This window comes from Aquila chrysaetos, chromosome 2, assembly GCF_900496995.4.
Source record: "Aquila chrysaetos chrysaetos chromosome 2, bAquChr1.4, whole genome shotgun sequence".
NCBI classification, from domain to species: domain Eukaryota; kingdom Metazoa; phylum Chordata; class Aves; order Accipitriformes; family Accipitridae; genus Aquila; species Aquila chrysaetos.
Genome location: NC_044005.1, coordinates 15,262,755 through 15,288,001, shown reverse-complemented (window position 1 = coordinate 15,288,001; position 25,247 = coordinate 15,262,755). Strand labels below are relative to the sequence as shown.

At 44.8% G+C, this 25,247-nt stretch overlaps 1 protein-coding gene across 4 annotated transcripts in view; it reads right to left on the bottom strand.

Annotated features, from left to right (window-relative positions):
- BCL11B (BAF chromatin remodeling complex subunit BCL11B) overlaps positions 1–25,247 on the bottom strand; it is a 97,163-nt gene that overhangs the window by 45,759 nt on the left and 26,157 nt on the right. For 2 of the 4 annotated variants that reach the window (XM_030003745.2, XM_030003752.2), the window contains exon 3: positions 8,259–8,474. The exons of the other annotated variants lie outside the window; for them this stretch is intronic. In XM_030003745.2, the coding sequence (XP_029859605.1) occupies positions 8,259–8,474 (216 nt within the window). The remainder of the gene's footprint in view (positions 1–8,258; positions 8,475–25,247) is intronic. 4 annotated transcript variants of the gene reach the window in all.

Sequence of the window (25,247 nt, the reverse complement as noted above, 5' to 3'; positions counted from 1 at the left end):
CATGGTACAGCATGTCCCGGAAGCACACACTTGTCACGCAGCCATGGAAGAGACGTAAGGAGCAGGTTTAGATTTGGGTCTCACGTGAAGTAATCTAGGTCAATACAGGACACGTAAGGAGACAGTCTGACACACAGAAAGGATAGGATGGTCCCCTCGCATTGCCAGGGGATGTACTGAAAATAAGACATTTACTGTTGGCTCCAAATAGCCAATGACGTTTAAACAAGCATAAAAGCTGCAGGTATGTTGTGCGAACTGGCCTCTCTCTAACCAGAGACTCTTTATTCTAATAGCAAAGACAATCATTTAGAAAGCACCATTTCACGGTGTGATTCCAGCGCCTGCGTCTTCCTACTGCCTTACTTAGTGACTGCATTAACCTCATTCCAGAAGTCCCAGGACCTCTGACTCTTACAGCTGAATTCATAAAAAATGTAAACCTTCGCTATGTGGGATTTTTGCCTGCTTCCTTCCAAGTGCGTGCTTTATTGACTCATTGAACCTGGCTTCCCCAGCTTGTGCTATGGCAGGTTGCATTAGCTGGAACAGGGACCCATAGAAATTGCCTGATTAAGACAGAAACAAGAGGGAAATAAAGATAGCGAAGGCACGTACCATACTCTAGCCTACCAGATTTCTGTACGTACTGCAAAAATGCTTGGAAATAGCCTGTCCAAAAGAAAGCAAACAGCATAAAAACTTATGTTGCTAACAGTTGCTCAGCTGTTTACTGCTCAGCAGAAAGAAGGCCCAACATGCAGCATACAGGAGCCCAGTGGGGCACACGCAAGGTGGATCAGCGTGGCTTCTTTGACTCAAATCCCTTTCTGAACATAAAGCATCCCATCTGAGCACAGAACTCTTCCTTTCATCTATTTTTATGAAGCACTCAGAAAAGAAAAAAGAACCTGGGTCTTCTGAATTAGGCAGCTCTGGAGGGACACAGGGTAATTTTTTTGCAGTTCTCTGGCCTAAACCTGAGCCACCCCAGGAATATGGGATCCAATTCCTCTAAAAAAAATAAAACAAAATAAAGCTATTTCACTACAACATGTACAATGCTTCACTGTTGCCTCCACCTTTCCCACTCTGGCTTGTGAACTAAAGAGCGGTTCTCATCACAACTACCTACACCATGCACCGTGGCTCGCCCTACTTCCTTTGACACTGAGCATTATATTTGTGTGCAAGAGATTTATCTCTGTTCTCATAAACTGAACAGCCCAATTCACTTCCTGGCTCAGAGACACAAATACATCCGCATGTATCTAACAGAAAGTGAGAAGAAAAGTGATGACAAAAGCTACTGCTGAAGGGGCAGGAGAAAACTCCATCCTGAATATGCCAGGTGAGGCTGTACAAGTGAACTGTTTAGCATATGCTATGTAAAAATGAATGGCAATTTACTGAGAGAAAGAAAGAATAATTGCAAACATTTATGCCTCGTGCATGTGTATTAAAAAAAAAAAAAAATCAGCTCTTAGAAAGCTGGTGCGTTGCCCAACCAAAAAGGCAAGGCACCTGACAAACACTACCCCTAATTTTGTCTCTTTGTAGGTGATTGCTTCCTTCCTTCTCTTCCTGCAGTTCATTTCTTTTCTTTTTAGGAAGTGTTCACCAAGAGGCATTCAACTCCCTGAAAAGGGTGGGAAGGAGGTGGCAGCAAGGAGAGCCTGGTCCTATCCTGCAAACCATTCCTGGTGGTTACTCTTCTGCAGAAACATGAAAGCCATTCCTGTCCCTTTGCTGAATACGAACACACACCATGCTACAACTTCAAAAACAGGTCTGCTCCTCCTTCAGACAACTGAGGTGTTTCTGGACATAACGGCTGCTGAAAGCTACGGCAGTGCCCAAACCTTGCCTACCGCACCCCATTAAAGCAGTCTTTATTTATGCTGGTGTCTTCTGGAAAGTGATGCGCCAATGCCAAGAAAATAGAAGACCCTGTGATTTGTTTGGGTCTTCTGTCAGAGCAGCAGGCACCTTGCCATCAGTGGTGCCTCTTTGTAACCAAGCTACTCTCTCCCTTTCAAACTACTGATACTCCCAAATATTTAATGAATCAAGGGGAAAAAATGGGGGTTATTCCTAATGGGAACAACAAGGCACAAGAAAGGAGCCCTGTAAAATAAAACCTGCTCAATGAGATAAAAGAGAAATGTCTTTCCCTTGCTTTCCCATAACCTCCCCTTTTGCCTCATCTCCCACCTGATACCACCAAAGCCTGTTTGTGCTTTAACAAAGATGGATCAGTTCCGTGCGGTCCCCTGGTGCTTACCTATACTCTGAAGTCACCTACTCCTAACCCAGCCATCACTCAGCAAACCCTAAAAGGAAATAAATTTGTTCATTCCAATAAGCAAATTATAAAATCACCTTCATCCATCTTGTTCCTATATTTTTAAATTTGATTGTGGCCAGAGAATTGCTGGCTGGGAATTACCCTTCCCCCACTTGCACATACACCCTTTAAAAATGCAAAATCTAGCCCTCTATTTCAATATTTCTGATGTCAGTGACCGGTGTCGGCTCTCCCCATACAGTAACTGCTTTAAAGCGCTGCATACAGCACTGCATTAAAAATTAATTACACATGCTATTTTATTGATAGTGCATAATGTAATGAGCACCAGCTGTGCTAAACATCCAAACTCCTTTTTAAGACAGCTATAAAAAAAGAAAGAAACTGCACTTCCAAATGCTTCTCCTGTCAGAGGAGAAAAACAGCAACATCTTGGATGGATTTGAAACAGGATTCTTTGATTTAGCTCTCCATTTGGAGCGTTTGAAGAGTTCAGACTCTCGGGCTCAGCATAGTGGTATGCGATCGAGTTAACTCTCTCAATGTTGGAGCCATTGTCTTTACTGCAGGCAACGTTGCCTTGAACCCTTTTGTCCCGAGACTACCAGATTCAGTTCCACCCGTTAATATTGCAATTAAGGGCTTTTCTTTTTTCCTGGGATGTCTCGAAATGGCAAGCATCCACTTTAAAGCACCTTTAAATATCGCTATTGCTCCTGCTGGTTCTTAACTTGACATAATTAGGACTTACAAAGTTATAGTGATCAGGCGTCTGTCTAGAACAAAGCCTCAGCCACACTCAAATTGCCAGCGCTGCTGCCCCATGCAGCACCCTAATTTTAGTCACCTCTTTGCCATCTTAAGGTCTGTTCGCTGCCTCTTGACAAACATGCCATTCAGTCAAAAAATCAGTTTGTGATTAGATCCATCTATTTTGAGTTTGGATCTGATTTTAATATCTGGTGAGACAGCTGCATAGACAGACAGGTCACATATGATTTTAATACTTGGATAGATGGATGAACACATAGATTGATAAATAGATGAAAAGATGGATGCATACACTCAGGCTGATGCATTACTGGTTTTAGTATATACATCTCTCACACATCCCTGCACTCTGTAAGTACTGTCCACAGAGTCAATTCTACTATAGGATGCATTAAATATTTCACTAAAATAAATAAATACATGTAACCATGACTAATAGGGACATCTCTCCTGAATGTTAGCCAGTACTTTATGCAAACCTCTTCTTTACGCAGCAAAATGAAAAGATACATTTACAAAGGGTCTCAGGGAAACTATAGGTCTTTGTCTGCCCTCAGACATGTATACCCAATTCCTTTTTCTCCTCCCGAAAAAACAACCAGTGCTGATCAGAAAACAAGTTTTAGTGGACTTTTTTTTTTTTTTTTGAGATTCCACTCAACAAAAAATGAAGAGTAAAATACAAGTTATCGTCCTGGGACTTGATGATTTAGTAGGTTTTTGCTGGATGAGTTTGCATTCTCCGCTCTGATTACTGTTTTGTTTTCCATTGATCCTCCTGTGTTAATAAAACCCAGTCTGGAGTGAACAAAAGCTTGCTTCTTGTTCTAGTAAGAAATGTGCCGAGTGCATACCATATCATTAACATAAAAGTTTTTGAAATAATACTGCTTTCTAGACAGACTGTATTAATTGCATCAAGCTTTTTACAGCAGGGTGGTCTAATCTAACTCTTCTTATTGGCTGACTCCAGTTATAAAACCAACACAAAATTATTATGGTGATATAATTGAAGGAGGGAAAAGTATTCTTTTAAAATCTATTATTTACTTACAGGTACTTCTTTTATCTTTACTGTCACCTTAACCTTTGCCAAGAAAACACCAGACTAGTTAAATGATGCAGTAAGTAGAATTTCAGTAGCCAAGTAAATTGATATTAACTTTACAAGATGACTGTGTGATTTTCAGAATGTCCTAATGACTAATATAGCTGATTCCTTGAATTAACAGGAGCTTGTTCCTCTTTTCTGAGCTATGGCCCCATGCCTTCCTCTATTTTAGACCTTAAACTTCACAGTCCTGTCCATTAATCACTGCTGTCCATGCCCACTTGCTGTTTTTATATATGCAACTAAGTATCATAATTGCTTTCCACCTCCTTCCATCAGCCTACATGTGGGAAGGAAGCAGTTTCACTGGTTAGCTGAATATATGTGTATTGGACAGATTTAATTATCTTTACGGAGGTATATAAAACCCTCACTCATGGGCCCAGGTCCAAAGATTTTGGATCACGTATATATGTGAATGCAGGCACAGGGGATAAATTATTATCTGTGCCATTACAATCCCCTTTGTCTTATGCCGATTATAATTCCATTTCTGGGGCTTTTGCACTGTAGGATCTTCAGGGCAGGGACTTTTTTCTTTGGAGAGCGCACTGTAAAGTGCCATGCACTTCTGCACTGAGATTTTCAAAGCTCATTTCTCGTTAACTTTAATGGGAAATGGGCATCCAAATCTCTTAGGCAGCTTTGACAATTTAAGCCTTAATGTACAATATTAATAAATCAGCATCATAAAAAGAGCCTTATAAAGACGTATTGTGAAAAAATAGCCCCACAAAAAGCATTGCAGTGTATGTGTGCATGCATACGGGCATATACTTTTCTTTACATAATTAAGTCTCTCAACAATCATTTGCATGTCTCTGTTATGCAAAAAAACCTGTGTATGTTTTACAGTTACCCTGAGCAGTTGCAATTCATTGAAATGAAATAAAAAGCAGGCTCAAAAAAGCACCCTAATCTGGCAAGGGGTAAAGCAAAATGAATGCTTTGCCCATTCATATTTTAGATCCAAGCTACACAACCCTGTGAATTTCATGACTCTATTCCAACTTCTAATTAAATAGGCACTAAAAACATTTAAATGGGAGAACCCAATTCAACAGACAGAAGCCTCTGAGGCAAAAAATAAATAAATAAAGAGACTGAGAGAGAAATTGTTCTAATGGTGGGTACTTTTTTTTAAATCACATGGAAAAACATAGACCTTCCTCACCCTGTGGTGGCAAGAACACAAAGAATTGAACAAAGACCGAGGGGACCAGGACCAGCACCGGCCGAGCGACAGTCAACACCCAAGCGGACTTTGCAGCATCATTCACTGTGATTGAAACTACTATCAGCAGCACGTTTTCTAAAGATCGCAAACAGCTCTGGATGAGGCAGCATGACTTCCCCTGTGCATGACTGAACGTTACTCAGCATTCCAGGCAATCGCTCTTATCTAGGTCGGAGATTTCCAAATGCAGTTTTCACACCTGCATACCCCAAATCCCACCACCAGCCAAAAGTTTAGATTCTCCAGCACAAAACTGCTGGGACTCTTGAGGGCCCGATTTGTGAGTGCCCAGCAGACATTTGGGAGAACCTGAAAATTCGAGCCTTCAGAGTTGCAGCCTGCTTGAGAACTGCATGGAAAAACTCCAGGTCCTGAATGCTGAAAAACAGGAAAGGTAAGAAATGATGAAGGAGGAGGAGAGGCGGGAACTGTTGATGGCTTTTGTTCAAAGAAGGAAACAATTCCTCAGAAGCAAGAACAGGGCTGACAGAATAAAAGGCTAATCAAGTCAGAGAGACAAGCAGATCTCTAAAGCTGGAGCAAGTGACTGTTGTAAATGTCTACATTAAAAAAGAGGGCACAATGCAGGGACCGTCACCAGATTATTAGTCGACACAAAGAACTCACTTTTCTTTCATTTCCACAAAACATTTTGGGAGCTAGAAAAATCCTGTAACCCTTGCTACAGGGTTTAAACCATGCCCAGGCTCATATGCAGTGAATACCATGGGAGCTAAGAAAGGGTTAAGTAGACATAATCTCCTTTTTCAAGGGAAGCAAATGTTTCTTTCAAGCAGACCTTGACCAACTACTGTCATAAACATGTAGCATGCACTTTGATATAACCTATTCTCTAAGTGCTGCAGACTGCAGCAGTAATTACAGGAAGCCATGATAACAGGTCTCTCTCTCCACGGAGCTGGCATCGCTCTCCCAGCAAACAGGCAATTCTGAAAACTCACAGCGCACAACTCCAAAGTGAGAACTCAAAGTACTCAAAGTACAAAAGCCTTGCCTTCCCACGTTCTTTAATAAGTTATTCCTTCCTTCCTTTTCTATTTTTAGTTGTACTTGCTTCCCTCCCCACTAGCTGCTGGCATCAGAAGCAACAGGGAACCAGGGCATCCAGTTCACTGTTACAACTACCTGCTTACCAAAGGCACCTGCGTGCGTACCGCAGCAGTGAGGACAGAGACAGCAAACCATGAGATCAGTTCCAGTTTGGCTTACTGGTTACAGGGAGGAGGGAAGGGAGCTATCTGACTTTCTGATCCAGCGCTCACCGTTCAGAAGAGTCCATCTCTACACCCATCTCAGGCCAGCTGGTCAATCTGCTGAGGCTGATGAAGCAGATCCTGATTAAAACAGCATTCCCCCCCACGCTGCATGCGGCAGCTCGGATAGGAAATCTGACCAAATCCTCTGGATGCACTGACTGCACCGTGCCACACAGGGCATTGCTGCAAGCCCAGTGCCTGCGGCCGGTGCAAGCGGCCGGGTGCAGGCTGAGCCTCTCCCAGGCAGCCCGGGAGCCTTCCTCACGCGCCCTCAGCTTCACCCAGGGTCGAAATAGGACCCTGTGGAGTGCTCTCAGCCTCCTCCCGAGAATATTTTATCTTTCAAGATCAAGGGTTTCCAAGATGCAAATTTAAATTTCTTGCAAAACTTTTTGTCTCGCTTTATTACAACAATGAGAGACATACAGGGACATTCTCATGAGATACAGCGTACTGCAGCCAGGTGGTACCACTGCTCGTGGAAGGAAAAAGCTGAGCGCAGCAAAGTTTTGCCGGCTTCGGGAGGACATGAGGAACCATTTCCCAAAGGCTTTACTCCTGACAGCCGTTGCTGTCTCTCTAAATCCTCTGGTCCTCACGCATTACTCATCCAGCATCATTCTGGGAACTCCCTATTAAAACTCCACGCACATTAGCATGAATGAGGGCTGCAGGGTTTGGCCCACCACAGTGAGACTCCATAAACGCTTGTGGATTTTGCCACAGCTGTATTTTCTTTTAAATCCTCCCCATTTTCACCTCTCCAGCCTGCAGTTCACCATAGACCCCATCTTGCAACTGAGCCACGCTCAGAAACACCCACTGATTTCAAAGAGATCACTGGGTCTGAAATGATGGGGTCTGGCGACAATATGTCCGTGTCCTCTTTGGCTAGCTCGGTGCACCCTCATTTCCACATCACTTTCCCCTCCTCGCGGTGACAAAAGTCAGGCATCCAAAAGGAATAAAGGAAAAGAAAAGCTGACAGGGGAGAGGCGAGGGATGTGTGGCAAGTTACCAAGGAGCATTTTCTCAAAGCGAGGGAGAAAACGGCATGGAGCACATACATCCTGCGTGCACATGGATGCGGAGGAGAGCCTTTAATACAAATGATTGGGGATGGAGGAAAAAAAAGGGGGGGGGGGGGGGGAAATACCTCAGATGTTAAATGTTATCCAATTAAGCTTAAAATAAACAGCCCAGAGAGAAGAAATCTTGATACTGGGGTATCACATTTGGTGAGGAGTCTCAGACATTTGTTCACAACGTGGCACAACCGGCCCGGCAGTGGCCGCCGGTGACAGCTGAAGGTGGGCAGGCGGGGGGGAGGGATGGAGAAATGGAGGGAGTCGCTCGCCCTTTCCCGCTCCCCATCCTCCGCCAGGGTGGAGGGGGAGGGAGGAAGGGGAGAGGGGTGGTTTCGGGCATCGTCTCTGCCTTCCCCACGCGACCCAGCGAAGGCAGCTCTCCCACAGCAAAGACGACATCACTTGGCAGCACTACTGACCTTCAGATAGCAACAAAAAAAAAAAAAAAAAAAAATGTTTCTATTACCTGACAACTGACAATGACATCCAAATGTGCCTGACGTCTCAGTCTGAATCTCAGTCTGAGTCCCGCCAACTGAGACTGCACGTGCACCACAGCAGGGCAGGCTAAGGCAGGGCGGGAGGGAGGCCAGTGCGCGGAGAGGTGACGTGATCACGGATGTGTGAGGGTGGGAGGAGGCAGCTATGGGAGCCCCCGGCAGGTTTGCAGGCCTGGACGGCCCTGGAGAAAAAACAATAGAAAAAACTGTCAGTCGGATCTAAGTTTGAAGGGACAGAGGAGGCATCATCAGGGGAAACAAGCGAGGCGGGGGCTGGCTGCCTAACGCGCGACACGCTTGGTCTGAACCCCTCTCTGGGTCCGGCTGAGTCTGGTGGGCTCACGCTGGGCAGGGGAAGAGCAAGAAGAGACCTGGGGGACCCGCAAACCAGGGCTGGGGGCCCGCAGGGGACACGGAGAGAGGCGAAGTCGGGGGGAACGGCCGGCCCTGGCACGGAGCAGAGCCGGAGGCGGCAGACGTCGCCACCGGCGCTTGCTCAGGGACCGAATCAAAAGGGGGATTATTGTTTTACGGCTGTGTTAATGCATTGAGACGACACAAAACTGGGCAGGCTTTCTGCCGAGCCGCCGCTGAAGCGGGCTCCACGCACCAGCCCGGACAAAGTGTGGTGACTTAGAGCTCAAATGGCTTCAGTGAGGTGCCAGGAGCCGAGCTCCCAGAAGGAAGCATTGGCGGACGCTGTGCTGCCTTCCCGCCTGAGCTGCGGCCAGTTGTGCATTTTGCATGCCCCGATTATGCAGGCTGCTTCCCTATCGAGCCTGTGAAGAAGGGAGCAACCTTTTTTCCTGGTAGCTAAAAGACAGTATTGTAACCTCCAACCGTATTATTTATTTTTAACCCCTCTAGGAGTCACCTGCCATTTAAAAGCTGTATTTTTAAGAGTTTTCTCCTGCTCCGCTGGAAACGCTCGCTCCTCCTGGCACTAGTCCAAACTGAGCTCCACAGCTTTGAAAAACTAAGACACAAGTCTTAAATACCGATATACACCTGCACAAATACACACGAGCATACACACATGCAGAATCAGGTAGGAGTCGCATTTTTGGCTGGCACGAATTAGCAGAGCTTAAAGGGAAGTTGAGCGAACAGCACTATCCACTGAGAATCCCACCCCCTTCATTTAAAACTATGCCTGCCACTTAATTATTAAATAAAGGGTAGCTACTAATCAAGGGCAGTTTCTAAATGAAGATATGCGGTGGAGTGGTCGCCATTAAAAAGCTGGCATTTGCCAACAGTTACCGCACAGTGGTAGATCAGAAACCACAGTTTCCCCCTGTATTTAGATCAGGAAATATGTGTGTTAATTGTGGGGTATCTTCTGGCAAATGCTCTCTTTTTTTTTAATGGTGGCAATTCCGGCTGTGCATGCGTGTGCCCCTTGCAGATATATACAAACACTGTGGCAGCAAAGAGAAATATTTATCTGTGCTCCCTCCAACCCTAGAAAAAACATTTTCTGAAGGAGCCTACACCGTGGCAGCAAGGAGAAATATTTATCCATGCTCCCTCAAACCCTAAAAAAGCAACGCTTTCAAATGGGAGCCTCTCCACCTCGAGAGTCCTGATTCGGAAACTAGGCCTGCATGTTGATCTGACAGCTACACATGTGAGGCAAACGGGGATACTTCATCCCTGGCACAGCATCCAGCGCTCCAGTCTGCAAGGACTGCATTTGATTTTGTCGTTTATCTTAAATGGCTAAGAGACCACCAGTGCAAAACATTTGTGTGAAGCTTTTGCCAAAACCACAAGTGAAGAGTCTAAATTCCCTGTGTAAATACTTGAGCTTCAAGCATCAAGGATAAAATTTGTGCTCTTTTGTGAGGACTGGTTTTAAATAGAAGCCATCTCTGTGGCTTGTGGGACGAGGAAGGATTTTTTTATTTTGGGGGCTCAGTTGCTTTTGTAACTGTTTGATCTCCCTGGAAGTACTACACAAGCAGGTAATGGTAACTACTATCCAGATCGTACCTATGTTGCATTTTGGGCAGGACTGTGCACTAGACACATGGAAACTGATTGAGTCAGACATGGATTTCTGTGTGTGTATGAACTACTCTACTGCCACTGTAACATAAACGAATAACAAGTTTGGTTTTTTCATGGAACAAGCAGAAAGTAACAAAGATTCCCTCCAATGACTTAACAATTGTATCTTATATTCCTAACATTATAAAAATAACTAGGCTACCATAGGCTATGTTGAGCTGCCTGGGCACTCGTCCTTGCTGGGAAAGTTGTGAGCTTGAAATCAGGATTTGGAGTAGGACCACAGGGCAGCTACGTCTCAGGTTACACCTAGACATGTCTGTGGCCCCACCATGACTAAGGGCACAGGTCCTGCAGTCACTTGGCCCTCTGCACATTGTGGTGCCATAGTACGGGTTTTGAAGGAGCTCATCACACAGAGGAGCTATACGAAGCGCGCCAGGTGCACCATCAACCACAACGGCATGGGGTTTTAATGTGGAGGTGCATGGGTCCTAGCATGCAACGCTACCCTGAGAGCAACAGCTTCTCCTCTAGTGATGGTGGGTCCCACCTGTCCATTGGCAATGAATTTGATACAATTTGCACAGCCCTGAGGCATCCGAGAAGATGCTAAGAGCTCACCAAGTGGGTACAGGGAAGGCCTCCCTACTCTTGTCCAATACATCTCCTCTAGTGTGAAAAAGGAATTAAGGTTTCAAATAGGAGGCTTCTAACCATCTCAGCAAAGGTATCTTGTAAGAGCCTTCCAACAGAGGTACTGGGGACAAGCCAGCAATCCGCTTTAACAAGGTACCTAACAAATTTACGGGAAAGACTATATGAACCAGTTGCCAGCGAATGGACGGAGCAGAACGTGTCACTCTGAAGGTCTTTTTCTGTCCTTTGATGTATATATGAAGAAATCTAAAAGGTGCTAACTTAGTGTCAGAAAGGAAAGGGTTGGTAATGGAGAAGAATAGACAAAGAGAGACTCTGGCAGATGCTCAGGGAGTCCTACCACCACTCCCGCGTCCAGCGCTAAGAGACAAAGATCGTGGGCCTGCCAGACCAGGAGGCTGAGTCCGCCCCTACAAGGGAAGTCAAATCAGGTGGACCCTCCTCCTCTTTGCTATCACTTCAGGGTTTGCTTCTTTGTCACAAATCAGGACAGTCTTATAGAACCAGATCAAGTGGCAAATCATGAAGAGGGAAATCGTATCCGCTGGCCTCAAGGAAAGGCATGGAGAAAAGGAGACCTCCACCATTAGGTACATGATACCTTTTCATAGCTCTAGAAAGAATAAGAGTGGTGCTCAGAAACACAGAGCTTACATTTGCTAGGAACATGCCCACGTTTCACCTCTCCAGCTCCTCTTCTGTGGGATTTTTTCCCCATAAAGGCTCTATTTAAAACTGAAAATTAAGACGGGGACTCTACCGTTCTTCAACTTAACTGCAACAGGTGATGGACAAACACAAAACGAACAAACAGATAAAAAGATAAACAGATATAGGTAGATAGACAGACAGTATCCTAAGGCGGTGCTGGGAGTTTTCTGCTCAACCCACGCAGCACCAGGCAAGGGAGGGCAGCCAGCCTCTGGAATGCTACAGCCAATTGACCACATCATGTTGCACACAGGTTTCAAAAAGAAAACACTCCTGCAAGCCCCTGGCTGCCGTAAGGGACACAGCCACAACTGGCACTAAGGGAAAGCAGACCACAAGAACTGTGCTGCAGTCTTAGAGGAAAACATCCGATCCGACTGGGGTGAGCGGGCACGCACATGCAGCTCTGTGTCACTCGGACATTGCTGACACGATGTGTGAGGCTCGATTTTCTTCTTGGGTCAGCACTGGGAAATCACTCACCTGCACTGCAGATCTCAATTATATATTCTGCATTCATTCTGCGTGGATGCAAAGGGGAGTTTTGCACGTAGCATGAGTGTGAAACATGCACAGGGACTGTCACTATGTAAATAAAAGATCTGCATTGCTGATGGTAAAGGAGAATTTTGTCCTCATGCTTTAAACAGGCTCGGCATATACTCAGTGCATGACAGTAGCTCACTGGTTATGTTGACTCCCAGGCACGGCTAAGAGTAAATTTTTTGCTCTCTGCTATTTTTAAACTTGCAAAGAAGAAAATAAGGTAAATTGGACATGACCCCAGAAGATGGAAATGAGCATAAAAGCCTAGATGAACATGACAAAAGCCACAATCAAGGCATAAATTGCATCCTTTTGTTGTCCCTCTCCCTGAACCTAGGCATGACTGGCCATATGATATGGTATACGTAGAATACGACACTCCTCTGGCACATCTGCAGAAAAGTCCCTGAGCAAAGCACCAAGATGGAGCCACAAGCAGTGTTCACAATGTCCCACCTCAGGTTCAGAGGACATTCAGAGTGGTGCAGAGTGTGGTTCAGAGCAGAGGACGCGATCTTAATTTAAGAGACCTTGCTTTACAGTTCGTGTTGCGTGTAAATGCAGCCACATGTAGCTGTGTAGCTGGTGTGTCCCTGGGGGTGTTGTGTGCTTGCCTGGGTGGGTGCCTGGGTGTGTGTCTGTGCACAGGCAGACAGGCAGCTGCACAGGCAGACGTGTAAACCACTTAACAGGGCACGAACCAAGTTTTTCTCTGTGTGTCTCTGTGCCTGTCTGGTGATGGAAAATCAATCAATAGCTGGTTAGAGACTAAAGCTCAGTTCCATTATTAAAAAACTCTCTTTCAATAAAAAGAAAAACATCTGTTCAAACAGTGTATGGCTACAAATTCAGAGTGCAGGCTGCAGCCTCAACCCTGCCCTGTGCCCGTCATGTTCAGGGAGAGTACTGCAGATGTTTTGAGATGGGTTTTACATGAACCATTGCAGCAGACTTGAACAGACACATCCAAAAGTGAAAGACAGATCTATTCACTAATCTTTCCAACAGATTTTTTTCCAAGCTTTTCCTAAAACAAGTTGTCTCATCTGTATTACACCCTCTCATACGGACTGTTCCCAACTGACACTATTATCTTTCCACCATGTCTCTTTACACAGACACCAACAGGGTTGATGAAGCAAACTTGCACAAGCACACATGTGTACAGACACAGAGTGTACAGAGACACGGAGGCACAACCAGTTCCAACAGCAACTAGCAGAGCAATGCATGCACACCCTGCAAGTGGTGGGCACCCACAGCATCCCCCAGGAAAGGCTGAAAAGACTCAGTGGTATAGGCTATTATACACACTCAGGCACAGAGTCCAGCACTCAGCCAGACACACCTGCACACCAGCCTTTACCTCTTCCCCCAGCACATGCGTAGCGGTTTTGGAGCAGTTCCCCTGCATTGACTTACGATGCTAAGACTAAAACTTCGCTCAAGCTGGAAATGGAAAGGCAGCACTGGGGAAAGAAGAAGGAGGGCAGGGCAGGGATTTCTTGTTATATTTTGCTCAGGGATTTTTTTTTTTTTTTGGCAGACAAGGATTCCCTTTGAATTGATACATTTCTTTCTCCCAAGAATTTCAAATGATAATGCATAAATGAGTCATAGATCAAGAACAGCGACGTGGTGAGCAAGAAGGAGAAAGAGTGTAAGTGAGGGGCACTGGCACAGAAATTTGACAGTACCCCAATCCCCCCCCTTCCTCCCCCCATGCCAAGACATTAATTCTCACAAGTCGGAGAAAATTACTATGCATGAATGCAAAAAGCATGATCAGGAGTAATTAACATGGCTTCATATGCAAATTTTATTAATGCAGAAGTACAAAGTCATTATGCAAATGAAACTTACGTCAACTCTCTTGACAAATATTCATCTCTAAAGCTCAAGTTTCTCCCTTCTAATTTTTTTTTATTATTTTTTGGTGTAAAACCAAAAAAAAAAAAAAAGTGACGAGGACTGTTTGACAAGTTTGCAAAGTTGTTTTTCAACTGGAGAAATTTATTCTTGCATTGTTGATATTTTTTTTGTTGTTGTTGTTGGCAGGTACACGACAGCTCATGGAAGAGAGCGGGAGGATGGGGGACGCAGGCTACCAGCAGCAGGCAGCCAATCAAAACGCCAGCGGCTGTAATGAGCGCGATTGATGACTGTTTGGCTTTACTGCAGGGTAATGAACTAGAATCCAGTCTGAGGAGGAAAAAAATATGAATATTCATGAAGCTGTGCTCCTGCCTTTGATGATTAAAGAAATTTTTAATATTCAAATAAGCGCTTGCCAAGTGATTAACAAAGAACAAGCACGCAGGAATATGGAAATGGAGCTGTGGAAGATTTGGGAGTCACAGTCTGTGCAGAAAAGACAGCATAAAATTTCATAAACAAGATAGGCAGATAACCCAATTCAAATCTGAGCAAATAAAGGGGGAAAAAAATCCCCTTCTTTTTAATCAGTTTGGATATTGTATCAGTCACTTTGTTTTAGAGTGCGAAGGAGAATAAAAGCAACCGATGCAATAAGACGGGGGGAAAAATCCAAACCCTGAGAAACCCAACCCAGCAATTACAAAGTAAGAATCCTGGGTGAGAAACCAATAGGAAAATGATGGCTAAGTCCACTGTCTGCTGTGGGCTATTGCTTTTCAAAAGCAGGAGCTTGCCTGATGCTGAGAGCCTACCGGCTACTGAGAACCGCCAACTTGTTGTATACAGGCAGGAGTCGAAAGTATCCCAAAATAGCCGAGACCGGTCCCTGCCGTTAAATCCCTTTCCTTGGCTAGAGGGTGCGTCGCGGGGTTTGACCACTGTCTGGGAGAGGAGGGAGGGAGTGCAACAGAAAGAAGAAATATTATTGCCAGGGAAAAGAAAGTGCAAAAGGAGGGTGCAAGGAGGTCTCAGCTGCCCACTCTAGTAATCAGTTGGTAAGAAATGTGTTTTCCATGTCTGAGCCAGAAAGGTCCTCCACTCCCCACAGGTTTCTGAAGAAGGATAAAAAAATCCAGCCACATTACAAAATGTCTGATAAGTTCAGGCTCTCACAGTTTAATAGCTTCACTAAGGATTCACACTGAAGCACATAATAACAATATTAGCTGCTAAAATGACTTTGCAGTTAAAATACATCTAATTAGCAGCCAGCAACAGCCTTTTTTTTTTTCCCCGTCTTTTTTGGAAAAACAGTTAACTTCAGGGCTACCTTATACCACAATGAAATGTGGTTGAACTCTTTCTGTTACTCAGAAGCCAGAGTAAGAATGTCTTCAAACTCTTAGGGCACTGGAAAACTGACTCACCTTCTTTGTTATTAAATCCTGGGGTTTCACAGGCCTATTTGGCTTTTCTGCACATATTTAAAACCTCTGGCTAATTATTTCCTATTTTAAAATCTAAAGAAAGCATAGGCTAGGTACCATTTAATAATTAGCTGGTGTCTTCAGAATGCAACGTTTCAAGTCTACTTACAAAAGAAAAAAAAATAATAACAGCATGAGGACAATGCAACAAAATGTACAAAACGGCCATGACCAGAACCTTCAGAGCTGCCGTGAAAACACATCATGGAGCTAATGGGATTTTTCCCCCTATATCTGCTCCATTTTTGGAGATACAAAAATACCCACTATTGATGTACCATGGGAAAGAAAAAAGGAAGGGAAGGGAGAAAAAAAAAAAAAAAAAGAAGTGCCTAAACGTAAGTAAAGATAAGGTTAAACACCAGGCAGGGGTATTGCTGGGAGTCTTTCCTCTGAATAATGCCAAGACCTTTCGAAGATGCCTGTTGTCTCTAGGTGTGTGTGGGCGGGTGAAGTGTGATATTACATAACACACACGCGGCAGCGGCTGTGCACAACCGTACTGATTAAAACGCTTGACTGTGAAACTCAGCTCTCCATTTCCTGGGCTGTTAGTAGCTCGTGTCAGACCCTTGAACACCATAAATGTTACCCTTTGTCTATGAGATTCCTTGGCTTTATTTTAATCAATGCATTTTCTTTTTTAATGACAGAGAAGCAACTACCAGCTCATACAGTTGGTTGCTTTGAAGCCCTTCTTAAATGGCAGTTGAGTTCTACCATATAAATGTGAATACTTCATATTTATGCCACATTTTCTTCCTTTCTTTAAAAGCACCCCATTTACATATTTCTGGAGAATAATGATACTTCAGCAGGGCAGGTGAACACACATTTCAGCATATGGAGTCAATGGGAAAAAGTATTAAGAGTCAATATTGTAAAAATCAGCCCCTAAATTTAAGTGGCTTGAATTGAGCGTGCAGCTGTGGTTGCCTGTCAGTAGTTAGATGCTGTAATAATAATAATAATAATAACAACAACAACAATAATAACAATAATAATAATAATACGCCTTTCATTTCTCTAGTGCCTTCCACGCAAAGATCTGGAAGCACTTTACAAAGATAAATAAACTGAGCTTGGAACACCCCGTGTGGTTAATAAATATCCTAATAAATACCCTGTTTTGCGCATGTAACTCTTCTCACTGCATAAAAATCCACATTTTAGGTTGTCCACATATTTGCGCATGGCATTTTGGAGGCTCAGACATCGAGGGCAGGCTGTAGAGATTTCTACTTACCTAAGAGACCGCGTGGATTCCCAGAAGTAGCCCACACTATGCCTGCAAGATTGCTTATGCAGTGCCAAAACCTGTCTTTTAGGAAATGGGGGGGTGGGTTGTCACTGGACCTGCTCGGGGGCCTGGGTGGGAGGCCCGCGGGGGCATCCAGGTGCCACACGGCAGCAAGGCAGCATCCCTATGAGCCGGGTCCCCGTGGGGGCTCCTGCAGGACCACCTGTCCCCCCTCCCACCTGATGCTCATCCAAACCTGCTCCCGGATCCTTTGCCTTTGTGCTTTGATCACGAAGCTAAGTGAAAAACTGAAATATCTTGGCTCACCCCGATTAAACACACAAGAAAAATGACTCTCGCCCACCCCAAGGCTGCATTCATCGCTTCCTCCTGCTGTGCCCTCTGCCCACCCCACCGATGCAAGGCTTTGCCCCCAGAGGACCGTATCCCTCCGCTATGAGAGCAACCAGGAGCGAAAGCAGGGGAAACAAGGGCAGGATTGGGCCTAAAACATCATAAGGCAGAAGTAAATACAGCATATCAACAGCCGCGATATAAATATAACATAGGAAACCAGGGCGTTTTCTCATGTCAGGAGGGTGGTCTTGCAGACAGGGCTCTGGGCTGGCAAGGGGGCTAAGGCACACCCCAGGGCACGAGCCACCCAGGCTGCGGCACGTCTCCTCCCGGAGCTTGGCTTTCCCCTTCCCACCCTTCGCCTGTCTGGTCTGTTCAGCCCCAAAACACTTCCAAGCAGAGCCTGGCTCTTGCTCCGGGGGTGCAGAGTGCCTAACACAATGGTGCCCTGATCTGAGCTTCAATGTCCAGAAGCTACCGCAATAAACTAACAAGTAACAATAATCACCCTGATTTGTGGATTTTGTTTTCCAAAAGGCATAAAGGGTTGACAATAAACAGTTCATCAATTTTCCCAAGTTTGTTCCCCAACTCTTGTAATTAAGTCCTGGGGAGTTTCAATGGTTGTAAAAATCCTTATGGGGATTAAAATTTTTAGTCCTGATTATACCATGAATATTTCTACATACCAACAAATATTCCTGATGTAATTGAAACATATAACCACCCTAATAGACGATTGTAGCAATTTAACAGGCCCTGGAATTAATAAAGGAACTCACTGGATGGAAAGAGCTGTTTCCAAAGGGCAAAATAATACATACAGGCAGCTACAGAGAGAAATACCACTACAAATAACCAGAGGGCTTGACCACAAGAACGTGGTCAAGAGGCTAAAATGAAGTGGCCAGGGAAGAGCCTCAGATAGGCAGGAATCAGGAACACTGGTGGATTTCTCCTCTGCCTTGGCCATTCGGGACTGAACCCTGCAAACATGTATCCTCAGGCAGAATATGGCCTCTGGAAAAGAGAACAGTAGGATTTGGTGCTCGGGTAGGTATCTCTTCCTTGCTCTGAAGTTTGCCTAGTATTTTTGAATTTTTTCCCTGTCCCACACTAAAATTAAAAAAAAAAAAAAAAAAAAAAAAGTGGTGAAATTAGGCAGGATGAGGCTTTAGCAGCTGTTTGGTAGCAAAAACAATTCCTGGAAGGGGAGGGAACTTGAGGAAAGAGAGGCAGATGAAGTCACTCTGCCCCTCTGTGCCTCAGTCTCCCCATCTGTGAAAATCGGCTAATGACATCCACCTGATTTAGTTAAATGTCCTGGAAACTAAGAAGACTCTGTAACAGCAATATATTAAGCAGCAGCACTGTTAACTGCTTCACTGCTGGAAATGCGGAGGACCATCAGGTGATGCTCATGTCCCTGCAAAGCACAGATGGACAAACTTAATATACAGACACAATTAGCTTTGGGAGAGAATCACAGCTCCTCGTTTTTTGGCTCACCCCTTGCCGAAAGCAGTATAAGTGTAGGCACTTTATAAGTGCTGAATTTCAATGTGAAAAATAGTCTACCTACCTAGTGTGAATGCATACGTTACACTTCAAGCAATATAACAGTGTTTGGGGGGGGTCCCGTTAACGTGCACGTTTATAATTTGCAAATTTTCCCTTGTGCACAGAGCATGTTCACACTCAGCAGAGCATTTCACTAAGATCAAGAAAACTTAAGCAAAGCAGAGCAAGCGATCGTAGCGGGGTAAAAAGCAACAGAGACTTTTAAAATGAGGATGCCCTTTGAGTTTTGGATCTCTCGTGGGGAAAACCAATCCAGCTGCGTGTGTACAAGTGGGCCCAAGTCTGATACCTGAATCTGTCAAATTAAATGAGCGGAGCAATCAACTGGAGATGGTAAAACAATCCACCAAACATGGGGAACTCAGAGGATTTAAAGCTTCAGTCCTCAATTTACTGGACACTGGCACAACTGAGTAAATAATGCTCCCTGAATAGAAAAGAGGCTAGAAAATTAACTAGCTTTTAAATAACGAAAGAAAGCAGACAAATAAACCAGCAACCAGGAATCTAGTTCAGACTACAATGTAAGTTAAAAAAGGGAAATAATAAACCGACATTTCATTTGCACAAGGAAGCATATTGCAAACCTGCGCCCAATCCTGCTGCTACGTAGCACAATGAAAGTTTCACCCAAAGACCTGGATCCAAGCAGAATTTGGCCAGTCACAAGTGCTAATTAGACAGGATAACTGAACCCTGCACCAGGAGAGGTAAAACACAAGTACGACAGTATGACACAAAACTAATAGCAAAGCCAACTACAAGAATCCAAGAGCCATTCTGCATATGGGACATTTTTTCTGAGGTATATTTTTTCTGGACCAGATTTCCCCATAACTCCCAATTCACCAATTTATTTGTACAGAATAGCATCTTTCTTAATAAGATAAAAGTATAAGACACAAAAAGGCTTTTTATTATCAGGTCTGCTTGAAATTGAAGCTGAAGTTGATTACCCAGGAAAGTGTATTTAAAAAAAAAAACAAACAACAAAACAGAGATACTGTACAAACCAAGGTGAAGCAAAAGAATTCCTTCAAACATCCATGGTCAGGATGAGGAAGCAATGTTAAATTCATACCTATCACCCCAGTAAAATAAAAGCTAGTGGGTTTTTGTTTTGTTTCTGATGAAAATGTCAATATACTCAAATGGCAGCTTATTGCTGTATATCAGAGTCTAACCAAATCTTTCTATAACCTCTTGCATTACAAGCAAAATCTCTAAAATGTCACCAACTAAAAAACTGAACTAGCCTGTAATTAGTTTCAACAAAGTAGTCCTTTTAACCCTAATTTTCTAGATGTAGATGGCATTTCTACAGTAAGTGTTATGAACCTTCCTTAAGGACAAGCGGAATCAAACTGTAAAATCATAAGCAGCGATCTAGTAGTTCTTCCTCTAAGCAAGCCTTTTATTTCCCTGTAATAAATTCAAATCCAGTCCTCATTCTCTTAATAGGTGATCAGAGAAAATATGCATGCACACCTAAACCACTACAACAAACCTTATTTTTTAAATAACACTTCAATCACTAATATAATAAAGACTGTTGTAACACGTTAGCACTGGTATCATTATTCCTTATGATTCAATATTCTAATGACTGGCTGTAACAGAGGTTTATGTTCTGCCGAGGTTTATACCACTATTTAATGTAATTAAGCAAACTGGCAGCCAATGCCTCTATGGAAATATCATTTCTATCGCAGAGTATTCCCACCAGAAATTCAGAGGAATCATAACATACAAACTTTGATTCTGTTTATTTTTTCCCCTGTTCTGAAACTGATCTGGCATTTCTTGGACTTAGTAGAAGAAGGAATTAATTTGGCTTCTGTAGACATGTTATTATTGACAATACTAATAATCTATGACAAATGGGCCAACCCCACTCCTCTGTTTCAGCAGGCATTGCAGCCTGCAACATTGCTTTGCAAAACCCCAGAGCTGGACTCTCCTTGTGCCGGGAGCCCTGTGAGTGTACCAGCAATGGGGTTTTAAGTAAGCCATTAAAATGCTAATATTCAGCACGGGCCAGATCCGTGTTACCACTGAAAGCAGAACTAAAGCTCCTCTGGAGACAGGATAAGGCCCTTCCAATGTGATCAAAGAGTAAATACATGCAAAGCTCTGATGGGAAAAAGGATCTTTTTTCTAATTTTAAAACCAAACAGGGAAAGTCCACCAGGCTCGTAATCCATGTTACAGTCACATCTGGGATCACTGACATCTGGGATAACAGTGGCAAGGAGTCCAGGATAAAAAGTTGCCACCTGAGGTCAAAGAGGAGCACTTAATAACCAGGATTGCATCAAAACAGAGTTAGTTACCTTTCGGGCTACACTCCCCTCCACTCAACACAGTTCTGCTGATGACAGCAGATGTGACACATATACATATATATATACACACACACGCGCACATATAGCTGTGCACAGCTTTGTCTCGTCTGCATTCACCCCACATTACACAGGGAGCTCAGCCCCTTCGGCAGCCCTCGCTCAAGCAAGAGGTTTATGGAGCTGCCCAGGAGCACACAGTCAGGAGCAGAATTCAGCCCCAAAACCAGAGCTCACCCACTGCCTGCAAACAGCAGAGCTCACGAGCTGACTTGGTTAAAATAAAGGCTTAGTTACCTCTCACTCCCAGCTGTAAAGCTCTCTGCGGAGGGAAAAAAAAAAACCAATGCTGAAACAAAACCCACACCCATTTGTGGGGAGAATGGGACAAGGAATGATAACAAGAAAGGGAAAATGTCTGGTTCCTATTATTGCTACCTGCAGCACCTTACCTCCACAAACAGCTTCTGGAACAGAAGTTCAACTTTCCTTAATCTGGACTCTTAAACTGCCAGGATCTGGTTACATTTTCTCCTTCTCCACATTTTAATACTTTTATTTTATATCCCAATATGGGGGGGGGAATCTCAGTGTCACTGTAAGAAAGAAGTCACCGGGTTTTGCGATCCAGCAGCTTCCTTGGCAGAGGCAACTGCTGGTTGGCATAATCCACTCGTTTGACAAAACTACTATTTCTGGGCACAGGCTCAAAAACAGGTAGGAAGCAAATGCTGAGAAATAAGGAAGTAAAAACAGCCAACAGATTTTTCACTACCAAGAACGCCAAGAGTAAACATGATTTATTTAGCTGTGTTTAACATGTCTCTTCTGCACTAGACTGCAGAAATCTGCTTGCATTTAGAGCAGGAGGAGGAGGACGCGGGGGGGAGGGGATGAAAAGGGAATCCATTACGGCGCTCCGCTGGTACTTTCTGAATTGTTCAGTCACACAGTTTTATTGAGTACAAGTATTTTCTAGCCCAAAATATATTCATGTGTCAGAAGAAAGCAGCACTAATCTGCTGTTAATTAACAAGCTGCTGCTAACAAAAGATGAAGGACCCAATTCATACAAACAATATTTACGTGGGTGTCGCACGATTTTGTCACAGATCTTTTCTTCTCTTCCTCCCCCCCCCCGCCCCTTTCCCCCCTGCCTCCTCCTCTTCTTCAGCACCCAGTTGCACGGATGCAGCGCAGAGGAGTCCCAGCTCCTCTTGGGACCAACACCCATAGCAGCGGCAAGGACACCCATCCTCGTCCCGATCCAGCCAAACTCGGACAGGATCTCACCCAAGGCACCCAGCTCCGGGGCTCCCATCTCCCCACACGGGGAATGGCCCTATCGCATGCTCGCAAGTGAAATTTCCTTAGATCCTTATTCAATTACGAGGCAGAAGCCATCTCCTGGCGCCGTGCCCGTGGCGGCAACGCTGCCGAGGCTCCGGGAAGTGGCACGAAGCCTCCCATCCTCCATCCATCCTCACCAGCAGTGCGCGGGCTGCAAGAGGGGACGGGCGAGATCGCTGCCCTCCCCAGTGCCCTGTCTGTGATTTCACATTTGTTTAATCCAACCATTTTGCCAAGGACTTTGGGAAGGGGGGGAACTTGCTAACAGCACAGAGACCCAGAGGGATTTGGGCTTGTTCAAAAATATCAGCGCACGTACAAAAGGGTAGGGCTGTGAGCGGTGAACCAGAGGGCAGGCTCTCCAGGCCACAGCCCCGCTGCCGTCACCCGCTCCCTGCTGTCATTTTGGACGGTAGTGCTTGCAGCCTCATCCAGAGGGGTGCTGAGTGTGGCAGACCGCCCCGAGACCCTGCCGGACGCAGCCGGGCACTTTGGAAAATCAAGCCATTCACATCTTTTCTGCTTCATCTGAGAAATGAGAGCGCCTATCTGCATATCTCCTGTGGGCGGTTTAAAGCTGGCGCTGGCAAAGAGATGGGAGGTTTAAAACCAACAACAACGAGCACTAAAAATTCCTGGACTTGCTCCACTGCCGGGAACAAAGGTGGGATTGCAGGGTTGGAGAAAGGGCTGATGGTCTCCTGCGGTTTACCCATCAAACCATGCAGACCTGCCCTAGAGAAGGGTTACGGGGCACAGGGTTTAGGCTCTGCTCAGCACTGCCATCACCCAGCCAGGGCTGGGAGAAGTGTAGGTACAGGAGGGTGGGAAACAGAAGTATTCAAGCGTGATTTTAGATGTTCCAGGGTTCTCCCGTAATGGCACGCTGGGGTGGTATTTCTGCTAGCACGGTGCTCTGCACACCCCAGTTAGTGCCTCGCCCTGAAGGCCACAGTTTCCTCAGCAAGAAACAAACTCCGCTGGAGCATACGCGCATCTGCCCTTCCAGGTTTTCTTTCTGTACCCTTACCCTGTTCCCCAAAACATGGGTTTTTCACTGCAAAAGTCACAGCCACCCGCCCAGCACATCCCCCGGGGAACCATCGCCAGCACCCAGCCCCACTTGCTGGCCCCAGCTCTCCCCCTGCCGCTGGCTCCCCCCCGCAGGACCTGCTCTGGGCTCTGCCCTGATTGTAAACTGGCACCGACTCTTCTGCACATCTGCCCCTCTTTGTGCACGTCCGGAGTCACCTTTGCCATTTCTTGACCAGCATTTTAACAAAGTCCTGGCCTGGGCTTTTTTTAAATTTTTTTTTTTTTTTCCTTAACTTGAAACACTGACATTTACCATTTGAAAAGCAAAGCGAACACATTTAAACAAGCGTCTTAAAAGAGCTAATGAAAGAGAAACAGATCCATCTGTATTGTATTCTCCACCCTCTATCGCTCAAAAAAATAAACCTTTCCGGACAGCAGGGAAGTCTCCCAACAGCGAAGACAATAGGAGTTCCCAAGCTTCCCACTGAGGCAGTGAGGACAACCAGTGCATCACCCCACCTAGGTAACACCTGCTGCAATCTGCCGCTCGCCCGGCACAAACCCTAGCCTGAGCAGCTCCAAGGCTCCAGTGCCAACAGGGACCTCATCAATCCAGCTCGTCAGTCCTTCCAAAACAAGGAGGTGCCTTTGTTAGGGGTCTCTGACAGACACCGCTACATCCATAACCCCCTTCTGCTTAAATATTTCTAATGAATGTTAATTGTCAGATAGGGAGCATTGAGGATTGACGGTGTTTCTCCTCACCCACAGAGCAGACGTGGTAAGGATGAGGCCAGTCCAAAAGAATGCACTGTCAAAAGCCCCCTGACCTAAGGGACGGGTGCTTCTGGGGGCCAGCAAAGGTGTCCTTTGCTCCTGCGTACTAGCGCTGCTAACAGAAAACTACCTTGTGCATCCCTTTCAAGAAACAGCTCCGATCGGGTATCCTCAATCAGCTTCAACAAAAACTAAAGTGCATCATCTTAAATGATGAACTTTGCACAATGAGGATAGCATCCTTCAGTGGGGGTTGGAGTGGGGGCTTAGGGGGGGAGTTTTAGGGGGTTTTCGGGGGTTACTGTTTTAACGTCTTTCTGCAAAAAGGCCCTGTACCATAAACGTTAATCAAACACTATATTCTGCCTTTTAGTCTTGAACAATTATGAGTACAGTTTTGTGATCTTTAGCCATATTTACTGATACTCAAAGGCAGATTCTATCTTGTTAGATTGTTATAAATGGGACCCCAGGGAATCGGCACACAGGCGGAGGCAGATGTGAAAGAGCCTTCTCAGAGCTCGGGTATACTTCAGTTTTCTACTGCTGAAATTATGAATGTTTTGGAGAAAAAAAACAACTTTAGATTCCTGTGCCAGATCATTACAAAGAGCTGTCGGTAGACTAAAAAAAAAAAAAAAGTTCCATTTTGCTGAACTTAAGATTTTTTAAGGTTAACTGTTAAATTTCAAAGTGTGGCTTACATGTGCTGGCCACTTGTATGCACAAAAGTTTCAGAGACAGACACAGAAAAGGTCTCTGGTTATAAACCATTAAAGAAAGAAACCCACAAATTCTGTCTCATTCTCTCTTAAGTGTATTGTTTCTGCTCCAGACCTGTTTCATAATATGATAAAATAGAGGCATGTTTCCGACACTAGATTTGAGAAGCTGTCACATTAAAGGTAAACTTTTAATCTGCTATAGACAAACAGCACACATTTTTATTTCCTGAGTAACAGCTCTGGAGAAATG